The sequence below is a fragment of the Parus major genome, chromosome 7 (genome assembly GCF_001522545.3).
Source record: "Parus major isolate Abel chromosome 7, Parus_major1.1, whole genome shotgun sequence".
NCBI classification, from domain to species: domain Eukaryota; kingdom Metazoa; phylum Chordata; class Aves; order Passeriformes; family Paridae; genus Parus; species Parus major.
Window position 1 is genome coordinate 22,506,059 of NC_031776.1, and position 12,770 is coordinate 22,518,828.

At 60.7% G+C, this 12,770-nt stretch overlaps 1 protein-coding gene across 8 annotated transcripts in view; it reads left to right on the forward strand.

Moving 5' to 3' along the window:
• Nucleotides 1-12,770, forward strand: part of TNS1 (tensin 1) — a 62,381-nt gene that overhangs the window by 6,358 nt on the left and 43,253 nt on the right. For 4 of the 8 annotated variants that reach the window (XM_015634736.3, XM_033515870.1, XM_033515871.1 and 1 more), the window contains 2 exons: nucleotides 9,763-9,801; nucleotides 11,965-12,006. In XM_015634736.3, the coding sequence (XP_015490222.1) occupies nucleotides 9,763-9,801; nucleotides 11,965-12,006 (81 nt within the window). Of the gene's footprint in view, nucleotides 1-1,106; nucleotides 2,119-7,072; nucleotides 7,165-9,762; nucleotides 9,802-11,964; nucleotides 12,007-12,770 lie in introns of those variants that run through there. The other 4 variants (XM_033515875.1, XM_033515876.1, XM_033515874.1 and 1 more) reach the window with 4 other exon arrangements.

The window sequence follows — 12,770 nt, forward strand, 5'->3', positions numbered from 1 at the left end:
CCCTGGGGACCAGGACAGGGACGTGCTATCAGTGCCCTTCGCTCACCCACTCATTTCCATCCCATTCAGTTGCTGATACTTTCCCATGTGGCCCCAGCTCTTCCTCTGCTGATGTTTCCCAGGGCCTGGGAGCCATCCTGCGGCCTTCTCCTGAGGAGTTTGGGCTCTGGGGCCTGTGCAGGGGTCTGTGCTGGAGCTGGGCTGGGGTCCATGCTGTGCTCTGCTGGTGCTGGATATTCATTGCCCCTCCATCCTTGCTGCAGCACTCCCATCTTTTTGGGACACATGATTTCTGTGGGCTGTGGATCCTGGCCTGGGACTTGTTTAGGGATGTCAGTGGATTTTGGGCATGGGTTTTTTTCCCTAGAGTGGTGGCTGTTGGGATCTGACCCTGTGCTGCTGGGTGCTGGGGAGGACAGAAGGGCTGGCTGGTGCTTGCTTGGGAGGGGGATGAGGAGATGCCCTCCAGAGATGTTTGGCTCTGGCGCTTTGTCTTTGGCAGCAGAAGGGGTCCACAGTGCCTTTTGGTGCTCCTGTCCCATGGCACTGTTGGGTTGTTGCGGAAACTGAGGCATGGAGGGACTGGTAGAGATCTCCTTGAACTGGAGTGTACTCACAGGGTTGATGTCCCTTAGGGGGACATGGAGGTGGGCAATGGGAGAACCCTTTACCACACACTCCTCCCTGGTGACTTTTGAAGGGGTGGTGAGGTAGGAGGGGTACTGGGGTCCTGCACCGCTCCAGCAGAGCCAGTTCCAGCCTTTTGGCTGAGCCCACGGCTTCAGGACGGAAATGCAAACAGGAACGGGGAGGCGTTGGGTGAGAAAATGTCAACAGCACTGGGCCGGGTGCCTGGCTTGCCACCTCCCTGGCCAGCTCGCCACTTTCTGGGCCTCTGCTGGTGGGCTTCCCCCATTGCTGTGGGGTCTCCTGGCACTGAGCGCTTGCTTGTACAGCAGGGCTGGGGCTGGGTTGCCCCAGGGGCAGCAAGGGAGACCAGGGCTCCATCCATGGACATGCAGCCCCCCGAGGAGGAGGAGAAGGAGGAGGAAGGGAGACAGGAGGAAGGCCAGGGGGATGCTGGGCACACTCCAGGTTTGGGACAGGCAAGCTGGGACTGGCATGACTTTATGTGCTGAGGGACGGACGGGGCTTTTCCAGCATTTTGGCTTTGATTTTTAGTTGAGAGACGAGCCGATAAATCTTCACATCCTCCCCGACACTGGGGGTGCAGGACACCCAAGGACCATTAGTTGGGCACTTGGTCCTGCATATGGCAGGGGGTGCCAGGCAGGCCCCAAGCAGGGCCCCACACACCGGTCCCTGCCACCCCCCCGCCAAGGGCACAGGGACGCCGGTGGCGTCACGCGGGGCGATAAGGCCCCGACCCCGCTGCACCCCGCCGCCCGCCGCGGCCCCTCGGCACCGGGGGCGAGGAGCTTTGAAGGGGGAGGTGGCGGAGGTGTCGGGGGGATAATTTCTTTTTTTTTTGGGGGGGGGTCTGCCCACCTGCCGGCACCCCTACCCCAGAGCCAGCTGTTCGAGTCAGGCTCCCGGTTGCCTTTAAGGGCGTTTTTGGGGGAGGCGAGGGGAGCGGAGCGGGGCCGGACTTGGAGCGTGCCGTGCAGCTGGGGAGAGGGAAGAGGAGAAGAAAGAGGGAGAAGAAGCGAGAGAAGGGAGGGGAGCGGTGGAAAAAGCCGACCGGGACCCCATTCCTCCCCAGGGCCGGGGCCGGCGGCCCCGGGCTCCCCAGCCCCCGGCCGCCCCCGGGGTGCGGAGGGGAGCGGGGAGCCGGCGGGACCTCCCCGCGCCTCTCCATCGCCGGGGTCCCGCTTCTGGGGAGCGAAACCCTTCGGCTCTCCCCCTCCTTCCCTCCCCTCCCTCCTCCCTCCCTCCTTCCTTCCTTCCTTCTCCAGGCTTGGCCCGGGGAGGGAGGGGGGCTCTGCCTGCAGTCTGCCTTCACGCCTGCCCGCCCGGGCGACGCCGGGCTCCCGCCTGCCCCCCGCGGCCCCTCCGGCCGCCCCCCGCGCCCCCCGGGCCAGGTGAGGCTGCGGTGCCGTCCCTCTCGGATGTAGGCAGGCGAGACCCCGGATGGATTTCGGGAGCGTCATGAACCAGGTACGAGCGGGCGGTGAGGGCACAGGGGTCCCCAGGCTCCGCGGGACGGGGGGGTGCTGGAGGGGGTGTCACCTCTCCAGGGGGCGGGGGCCACGCGTGATATCCGAGCGGCGATGGGATGGTGCGTGGAGGGGGGGTGCCCCCCCGTGTTGGGGGGGGGTCCGCAGCTGTCTGTCACCGGAGGAGGTCTCGGGGTGCGGGGGGGCTTGAGAGCGATGCGGTGCTCGCAGGGAAGGAGGACTTGGGCAGGAGGTGAGGGCCGGTTTGCTGCCGGCAGCGACCTGTGAGCGGCTCCGGGGGCCGTGCCCCCCGTGCCCCTCTTCCCGCCTCGCCAAGGCCGGTGACTCTCAGGGGTGCCCCGGAGGGGGACACAGAGGCGCTGGGGTTTGTGTCCCCGTCCCCCCCGGCCTCCCAAGTGCGTAGGGACACGTCCCCGCGGAGCCAGGGCTGCGCGGGAAAGCGGGGTCCGCCCCCGGCACCCCGCTCCCGCCCCGCAGCCAGGGGGACGATGCCGGGCGCCTGTCACCCCCGCGGGGAGGGACACAGTGGGGGGCTGCCCCGCGGCCGGGACACCCTGGCAACCCACGGGTTAACCCCCCCTCCGCGGCGGGACCGTCAATGGTTAAACCCCGGGTTAATGAGTGGCGAGGCAGCTCCGGCCGGTGCCAGCCCCCCCCGCCGCCCCCTCGGGCAGGGATCCCCGGCCCCTCGGCGCCGCCGGGCCCGCAGAGGGTTAACTCCGTCAGGGCAGGTCCCAGCGCAGATGTTTTTGGGTTGTGTTTCTGGGAGAGGAAACGACCGAGCGAGGGAGGCATCAGCCCGCTTGCGTTTAAGGGGAAAACAAGGAAAAAAAGAGAAGTGCTCCGTTCCCGGGCGCCTGAGCCCGTTCGGCGCTGGCGTCAGCCCTGGTGCGGGACCGGTGACCCCAGTGTTTGTGCTGCAGGACAGCTGGCGGGGACAGTGGGGTGACAGTGGCTGCGCCCCCTGGGTGCTCGTGGCACTTAAGTCTGGGCGTTCTGGGGGGCAACCAAGCAGGCACCTCTTGTCCCTATAGCGTGATGGCACTGCGAGGACAACGCGTGGCTTGTCTGGAGCCTGAAGCCACCTCCAGGGGAAGTGTATCGGTAGAAAACGAGCCTCCAGCTCTCACCCACTCTAGCGAAGCCCCTTCTTAGTGATCCTGCTGGCCCCGGGCAGGGTGCTGGGCCTTGGAGCTGTGGTCCCCCTGTGCCCTTTTGGGATCCTGAGTTGGGGAGGGGGGGGGGTCCATTTTCTCCTGCCCTCGGCCAACCTCCTTCTTGCTTTGCCCCTATTTGGTCCCTGGCCTCGTGCAGCCTGTCTCTGGGGTATCTGGTCACAGTGCCAGCAGACCCTGATCAGCACTGGAGCTTCCCTGACATGTTTTGGGACACAAGAGAGAAGAGCAGTCACACAGCACAGCTCCTGGGTAGGAGGGAGTATCTTTGTCTCCACTTCTCCCTCCTATTCCCTCATATCTTCAAAACTACACATGGCGGGGACACCAGTTTTGGAGGTGCTGCTCAGCATTTCAGTTTCACTGTAGTGTTTTCACCTTTGTCCTGCAGGGTGAGGATGCAGCACTGACTCCAGTCTCCATCTGCCTTGAGTCTTTCCCTGACAGAGCCCCTGGGCTCAGTACTGGGGGGTTAAGACCCCCCGGGGCAGCCAGGGTTTATTTTGTCACCTTAACCACCCCTCGAGGTGGGTCCCACCCTCATGGACACTGGCAGATGCCCCTGATGCTGGGAGGCAGCCCAAAGTGTGCAGTGGGACCTGAGTGCACAGAATGGGGTTTGCCTGATGTTCCAGCGGAGTGATCTGTGGGAAGGATCCCGCACTGGGCTCAGGGTGGGGCACAGACAGGCTGGTGTGCTGACCAGCCCCACAGGAGCGCCTGTGCTCCAGCCAGTCCCATGTCAGAATCCATTTGTTGATCAGTCCCATGTGAGAATCCGCGCGCCGGCGAATCCCGTGTGGGAATCACTGCTCTGGCCAATCCTGCATGAGAGTCTGTGCTCTGCCCAATCACCTCTCAGAATCCATGGACTGACCAGTCCTATGGCACAGGCCGTGGAGTGATTAATCCCATGTGAGAATCCATGTGCTTGCCAATCCTGTGTGAGAATCTGTACATTTACTAATCTCAGATGAGGTCTGTGCACAGACCAACCCCAGAGAAGAAACCAGTTGCTGCCCAGTCTCATGTAAGAATCCATGCACTGACCAGTCCAATGTAAGAGCCTGTTCATGGACCAGTCCTGGTGAAATCCCCTGCAGCAGAGTCTGTCCTAGACAATCCTAGTGTGACTCTGTCTCTGGTCTGTTCCTGGTGCAGAAGCTGCTCCCTGGCCAGTGCTGGTGTCTGGTTTGGCTCTGGGGAGTTGGTGAGGGGGTGGGGAGATCCTGGTTCTTTTTTGTGGGGAAGGCTGGTGCAGAGGGGGCAGTGACCCCATGCTCTCCCTTAGGCTGGTTGTGGGGTCCCTATGGGACTGGGCTGAGGGGTGTCCCCACAGTGGGGTGGCAGCACATGTGTGTGGTGCTGGTGGCAGAGCAGGGCAGGGCAGGGCTGGGGCTGTGGGGCCAGAGCCAGGCAGGCGCGTGCTGGCCCGAGGAGCTGGATCCAGACCTGCTGCCTCCAGATGTTGCCTTTTTAGGCACTGGAGCACAGCATATCCCTGCCTGTGGCCAGCCCCATGCGGAGCCAGTGCCTGCAAGCAAAGTAGGGACAGTCCCTGTCCTGGTCATGTGGAGGCATGTCTGTTCCCCTTCTGACCCCCAAAAACACCCTTCTCCCCCCAAACAGGGTCAGGGATGCTACCTTCTCTCCCTTCCCCTCATCTGCACTTGGCAGCACTGAGGTTGATTGCTCAAACCGCCCCGGAGCCGGGACCTGCCCTTATTTGGGTTGAAACCAGGGCTATTTTGGTGCAGCTGCCTCCATTGCAACCCCTTGAAGCTTCTCTGTACATTGTTTTTCCTGTCTTGTCCCATATCCCTGTGCCAGGGCTGCTAGCCAGGCCAGCCATGGGCTGCTGGGAGCCATCATCCTTCTCCATCACGCTGTGTGTCCCACGATGTCTTGGGGTGCCAGTGGTGGCACCCACGGCTGCTGTGGGGTGGAATGGCTGGTGTCCCCTGTGGCATTTCATCTGTGATTTGCAGGGCAGTGTGTACTGGGTAACCTCTGTCCTGGTCCTGCTGCCGCCTTCCTGGTGGGGATGGGCCACAGGGCGGCTCCTCATCAACATACCAGGGAGAGACAGAGGAGATAGCGTTTGTCCCAGCCCGGGGGACATCCCTGAGTGGCTCTTCGCCCTGTGGTACTCTCCCATGTGCCCCTAGCATCTTTTGGGCAGTGCAAGGACAGAGTAGACTTGATGGCCTCTGTCCTGCCACGGGTGCTGTCCAGGCATCCAGGCATGGAGAGGATGGCACAGTGACAGTCCCTGAGCCAGCTGCAGGGCGGGCTGGGGATGCTTGGAGGGAAGCCTGGGAGCGGTGAGACCTCCGTGCCCCAGCATCAGCCCAGTGTGACTCACCCTGAGCCGCTGGCCAAGCCGCTCCCCTGCCCTTCGGCGCATCTGCCAGTTACCCCCACCCGATGGAAGAAGTCCCAAAAGCAGCACCCCTGGATACTGGTGGGGGCAGAGAGGGGCTGTGTGATGCACGGGGTACTGTCCCCTCCCAGGGACCCCCATACCGAAGGTCTTCGGTTCCGTGTGGCTGTCCTGTGCCTCACACACCGGGGCTGTGCTGGGCAGGGCGGAGCTGGAGTGGGGGGGGAGCGGGCGTGCATGGAAACATGCCGTCCTCCGCCGGGGACATGTTGCATAAACAGGAGTTTTGCCAGAGCTGCAAAAAATGTGAGGGCAGGAGCAGCCAGCAAGTGGTGTGGGCAGAGGGTACCTGACCCCTGTTCAGGGCAGGGGGGTGACCAGAGCACAGACACCATAGGCCCTTATGCCTGGCAGGGGAGAAGGATGCTGGAGAGGGAAAAAACCTTTTCCAACATCCCCAGTTTAGTGGTCCCAACCTGTCCCCTCAAAATGTTTTCTGCTGTGATGGCAGCTTACACTTTGCCCCACACTGTGGCTAAGAGTGGGCTCAGCAGGGCTTGGTGGCTGTGGCTGGGCTGGAGGGACTGGCGAGTAGGGGTAGGGCTCTAGGAATGGCTGGAGAAGTTGCTGTCGCCTGTGGCTGTCCCTGGGATCCCCTTTACTTGAGGCAGGGTCTTGGGGTGAGCAGAGAATTGTGGGTTGCATGGGGAAGTGATTCGCAGCCCAGCTGGGATGTAGGTGGCACAAAGCTGAGATAAACTTGCTTAGGAGGAAGTGGTCTCTCGTGGGGTGATGTGGGACCCCATGAGGTGGGGTCACATGGGCTGAGCTGGCATTTATGCTGCCCAAGCATTGTCTTGTGGGACGCCAATGTGGCCACCAAGTCACATTCCTCTTTGACAACTGCATTTCCAGACCACAGGGTGGCTTGGGCAGGGGAACCACTTCCAGGGCTGGAGGGAGTAGGGTGCCATGATTTCCTCTCTTGGGGTCCACATTCTTTTTAAGTAGTGGGGCCATGAAGCTGGCTTGCTTTGGGAGGGTCTGGGATGTCAGTGTCCCTTTTGACAGTGTGTCTTCAGCTCCAACCACACCAGCTGGGCTGGCTTGCCAGCATCAGTGCCTGGCCGTGGGAAGCATCTCTGGTGTGCGGGGATCTGTGTGAGGGCTAGGGTGGCCGGTGCTGCATCTGCTCCTGGCACAGTAAGGGTCAGCACCAGCCCGGATATCGTCCGGCTCCGGAATGTTTATCGGAGCTCCTGGGGAAGGGAAAAACAAAAACCGCCACCCAAAGGAAGGGATATGCGTCAGAGATGGGCCTGGATCACCCACCGGCAGCCGGACGGGCCCTGCTGTGGGCTGTGGGCCAGTGCTCGCCCGGCTCCAGCAGCCCCGCTGGGGAGACCCCGGCGTGCCCAGTACTGCACTGATCCAGCCTGTTCCTGAATCGCAGGGCCCCTCCATGGAGGTTTGTTTTCCCCCAGCCCTGCTGGCATCTTGCAGGTTGGGGCTACAACCCACGGGGATGCTTTGCTGGAGCAGGACCTGGCAGTGGCCCTGGGCACTTCTATGGGTGCAAGGTTGTTCTACCGAGGGAGGGGGAGGGAGGTGTGAGCAGTGGTTGCAGCATGGAGAGGACTCTGAGGTGTCTCATCTCTGGATAGGCGGTGGATGTCTGCATTCCTCCAGCCTTGCTTAGTTCCTGTGAAATGGTGCTGAAGTCCTGTCGGCATCTGTGGTGCAGAGGTCAGTCCCTGAGCTGCAGCTGGAGAGCTTAGGTGCAAGAGAGATCTCACGAGCTACTCTGCACTGTGGCGGTGTGGCCAGCGACTGTCAGGGGTTTGGCAGCCAGGTGTTTATTTCTGGGCTTGGACATGTCAAGGGTGTCGAGTTTCTCTAGGTATAGTGACAGCCGGTGATGAGCGAGGGAGCCCATCATCGCCTTCCAGCGGAAGGCTGCAGGGTGTGCCCAACCCTTTATGAGGCATCAGAGACTCCTATCGCTCGTGGCCACGGGGCCTCGTTTGCTGGGAAACTGATTTTTCTGCTTGGCAGAACTCGGGTCTCAAGGCAGCAGCTCGTGGGATGTGGCTGCTGGGAGGGATGGGGCTACGAGCTGGGGGGCCGAGTGGGAGGGTGGGGGACCATGGGGGGCTGGCGGGGTGGGCGGCAGCCCTGCTGCGCCTCGTTCCTCGCATTCCTGGGCAGGGCTGCTGGGCGGCGGGGTCGGCGGCGGGGGCCAGCCGGCAGGAATGCAAACACCGGTGAGGGGGGAAGAAAGGCCGCTGTGTCTGCCACGGCAAAGCGAAGCCTGGACCAGGGCTGTGCGGGTCCCCCTGCCTTTCCCACCCCTCCCTGCATCCCTGAGGACAGAGATGATGGCTATTCTGGGGGTCGCCGCAGTCTTGTACGGAGTGATACTCTCACCGGTCCCGTGGGGCAGGAGGGGTCCACCTCTAGGTCAGGCACTGGACTTCTCTAGGGAGGGGTCCATTGTCTGGGGCAGGGTCTTCCTTCTTCTTCCTGAACTGGGGGCATGTGTGAGCCAAACTTGAGAGAGGGAAACAGCTTTTGCATTCCTGCAATCCTTGTAAAACTGCCTTTCTGGGATGTGAGAGTGTCATACAGCCTGAGTTGCTGTCTCCTGTGGATGGGAAGAATGATGTCGGGTGATACAAGCCCACATTAGACATCAGAGAATCCTTAAGGGCAGGGAAATATAACCACAGGCACCCCAGTTTTTTCCCTTTTCCAGCCAGAGGTGCATTTGTAGCCTGCAAACTTCCTCATACCGAAAGGAGGAATGAGCATGGACCCTACCTGGCTGTGGGACCGGTGTGTCCCATTGTGGGGAAGCTGCGCATTTCCCCCCATCTCTGGCCCTGCAGCTGGAGCTGGGCGGGGGTCAGGGGAGCGTGTTGAGCATCCCCAGGGGAGGAGCACGGCGGTGTGCGGGGCACGGTGCAGGGTACGGCACAGCCCTCGTCGGTCCGTCCGCAGCGGCGGCTCGCTGCCGGAGAACATTCCAGGGAGGCTGGCGCGGGGCCAGCGCCGCGGGGCAGGGAAAAGGGCCTTTTATGGAAGCATTTCTGCATTAGAATAAAATCATAATAATAATGCGCAGGGGATGGGAGCGGGAGGAGGAGGAACCCCTGAAGAAAACAGTGAGGTGGGACGGGAACAGGCTGGCAGTCGGGGAGGAGAGCAGGAGCTGATCATCGCGCTCTGGGGACCAGGATGGGATGGAATATGGGTGCTCCAAGTGGGGTGCTTGGGGCAAATCCTTCTTTTTATGGCCCGGGGGAGGAGAGGCAGAGTGGCCTGCAGTGGGTCCCCATGCTGCCATGGTAGGGAACCAGCCCCTGAGCGGTGTTTTCCATCTTGGCTCCATCCTGGGATGGAGAAGGGGATGGGTTACTGGGGTCACTGCCCCTGGTGGGATTTGTAGAGGACAAAGTGCCCCTAATCACACCCTCCCACTACTGTTGGCATCTCTGGGCTGACACAGTGCTGGAGTGCCTGTGCCCGCTGCCCTGACACTGATGAGGTGCTGCCTCTCCCACCCTGGCATGCTGCTGCTTCCCAACAGACTGGGGTGCACGCAAAACCCAAGGTTAATTGTCAGTAATTGCCTCTGGTAATTAAGGTAACAATAGCCGGGCTGTTCAGTTGGCGGCTGCAGGAGCTCACGAGGCTGGGCTGGGGTTTGTTCCAGGAGCTGCTCTTGGCATCAGGCGCCCGCCCTGCGCTGCGCTGTGCTGTGCTGTGCTTGCCATGCCCACCCGGGCTGGGGCTGGGGCTGTCCTGGCTCCCTGGCCAAGGACGAATGGCACAGCTGCCATGGCCCTGAGCCCACTCCCAGGAAGCCAGCCTTGACTTTGGGATACTGCCTATGCTCCTGCCTGGGGTGGCAAGGCCATGGATGCCCTTGTCACTTGCTTGGGTCGGTGCTGTTTTCCCTGTGGGATGGGTGGGGAGAGAATGCTGCATTCCAGCCTCTTCTCGTGCCCTATGTTGGACAGGGGTGTTCAGGGACTAATCCTGGCTCTCTTCTGCTTCCTTGCAGGCTGTGACCCCCTGCTCCCCCACTGTCAACTATGAGCTGGTAAGTGACATCTCCACTGTGAGCCATGGGTGACAGCCAGGGCTCTGGGGATCCTGGAGCATCCTGCTGTGGGTATAGGGCTTTATCTGTCCTGGGGCTTTAGGATGTGAATCTTCCACCCTCAAAACCACAGGGGTCCTGAGTTGGGGGTAAGGGCACCCCCATTTTCGTGCTGTCTCCCCCCACCATTGCTGGCTGAAGTGCATCCCACATCTGAGCAGCACAAGTTGGAGCAGCCCAGCTATCATGGGACTCCTGTAGCATTCAGGGAAGAGGGGCTTGCAGGGTTGCTGAGAGACAGATAGGACGTGACCACCCAGGGCTCTGGGGTCCCCTGGCGCAGAGGGCCTTCTCTCCCTGGCCAGAGCTGGGGCGGTTTCTTACACACCCGGAGATAGCTATACCAGATGTGCCTTTGGCTCAGGGCGCCCAAGGCCGTGCATTTGCAGCTCTTGTTATTGTCACCCTCTACTATTGTCTGTCCTGGGGGCCTTTAACAATCTGCTGGGGCCAGGGCGACGGAGGCTGTTCCCACCCTGTCCTCTCTGAACACCAGGAGAACAGCTGGATGCATCATCTCCGTTCACCCTGTCCTGGGGAGGGCGGGTGTGGGGGTTCTGGGCAGACAGCCACAGACCTTTGCCACACTGCTCCAGGCCATGACTGGGCTCTGGGGATACCAGGGTGCTGGGATGTCACCTGGAGCAGGGCTATGCCCAGCTAGAGGCTTGGGAAGCACGACACGATGGTGCCTACCAGGCAGCATCTTGCCAGCAGAGTAGCTCCCCTGCCCCATCCCCAGGCTGGTGATGCCCGTGGCAGCAGGCAGAGCAGGCACGTGGCAGCAGGGAGACTGGCATAGCCCAGGGCTGGTGCTGCAGCCCTTCCTTCTTCTCCAGACGTGTGCCAAGGCTTGCTGGGGCAGGTGCTGGGGAGAGGAGGCCCTGGCAGGGTTTCAGCTCGGGCTCGGCAGCCTGGCAGTGCCGCAATATCCGTGCCTCACACGGGGCCCTGGGCTGGGCAGCCCACAGCTGGGCAGGGGTCTCACCTGAAATGTGAGTGTAGGGGATGACCACCTGCAAGCTCATGAGGGCAGCACGAGAGCCCAAGTGAGCGAGGGGATGGTGTGGGATCGGAACATGCTGCCTGCCCTGGGGCCCCATGGTGGTTATCTGCCCTGGGTTTAATCTCTGCCTGCACCCCCCCGCCCCTGCCAACCTCCTTGGGCACTTATCGACAGCAAAAATATGTTGGCTTCGAGCTGGGACCGTTACTGTGGCTTTGGGAGGAAATCGAAAGGGGTTACCCTGCTTCATGGATGGAAATGTCAGCTCTGGTCCTGCTGCCAGGAGTGTAGAGCAGCCTGGTTTTGGGGGTGACCTCCATCTTTGTGGTCCCAAGACTCCTATCTGGGGACCTACCCAGCTGTGTTCTTTTGCTGTGCCACCCCCAGGCACCACAACCACCATTCCCAGACAGGTATCTGTCTCCTGCTTTCTGTATTTGGGGTCCAGACACTTTCCCCCACCCCAGAAGTTAATTCCTGTCCCCAGCCTCCTTTCAGAGCTCTCTCCACTGGCATGTCACCAAATTTTCTCCTGTTTGGAGCATCTCAGAGCCTGGCTCTGCTTCCACTGGGGTCCTTCACTGGCCCTGTAGGATCAGGCTTATCTTGGGGAGCTGGTCCTGCTGGTGACTTGGTGCCAGGCTGGGTGTGGAACTGCACTGGTCTTACCCTGTTGTTGACTTCCCAGCTGTAGGGTCTGACCATGGAGGATCCATCTGGAATCCAAGATACATGGGGGGCACTAGGTGCCTGTCATGGAACAGGCTCAGGGTCCAGTCAAATGCTTCCCATTGGCAACAGTGGTCCAGTGCCAGTGGTGGTGGCTGAGAGGGAGGATGGCAGCATCTTTGGTACCTGAGTATCGCAACTCTGCACTTGGGTTTTGGGGTATCCCAGCCTTCAGGAAGAGCAGACATGTTGGCAGGCAGGGAAGGGAATGGAGCTGTGATGCATTTCCTAGGAAGCACCAGAAATAGCCAGGGGGAACTTTTGGCCCTGGCCCTGCTGTGTGTGTGTGTATGTGTGTGTGTGTTCCTCTCACAATCTCTCTTCTCTCGCTTGCTTTTTTCTCACCCTCTCCTTGCTCCTGTCTGCAGACATCCCTGGGGGAGAGCATCACCAAGCAGGTAGAAGTCCTGGTAAGTGCAACCAGTCATGGAGGCTGATCACTGCCTAAAGACCTCCTGGGGAGTCACTCATACCTGTCCCATTACTGCAAGCAGCCCCTGCAGCCAAAATACCTCAGCCTGGAATGCTCCCAGCATACCTGGGACCCTGAAGTCCTCTCTCTCTGCCAGCCAAGGTGATGATGGCTGTGCTAAAGGCCAAGTGAGATGCCCAGGGTTGGTGGCAGAGGCAGTGGTAGAGCCCAGCATACTGGAGGCTGAGGCTTTTGCTGCAAAGCTGGCTTTCCTGTCTTGGAGCTGGGGATCTGTTATTTAATCTGTGGACATGAAATTGCTAAAACAGTGTAGACAAATGCACTGCCAAAGTCAATGTGGACAGCTTCCCCCCTGCCTGCAGCCAGCTTGCTGGCCTCCCTGTGTGTTGGGGCTGGGACCCAAGGGATGGAGGCATGATGGTTCCCATGAGGAAGAGGATGAAAGCCTTCCTCACCTGAGATCTGACTTTGCCTAATCCCTTTGGTTGTCCAGGACGTGTTTCCAGCCCTGAGAAAGAGCATCCTCAGAAAAATCAAGTCAGAGGCCTCCTTTGTTGGCTTTGCTGTCTTTCAGAGAAGTCTCTTGGTATTTCTGAAGCCTTTCTTGTGCCTTTCTTCACCCTTTCCAAGCAGAAGGGACCTGCAGGTTTTGGGTGCTACCAGGAGCCTGGGGACATGCCAAGCTAGCTTGCAACTGGAAGGCATATTCTTGATGGGGTTGGCAGAGGGATCTTCAACCCA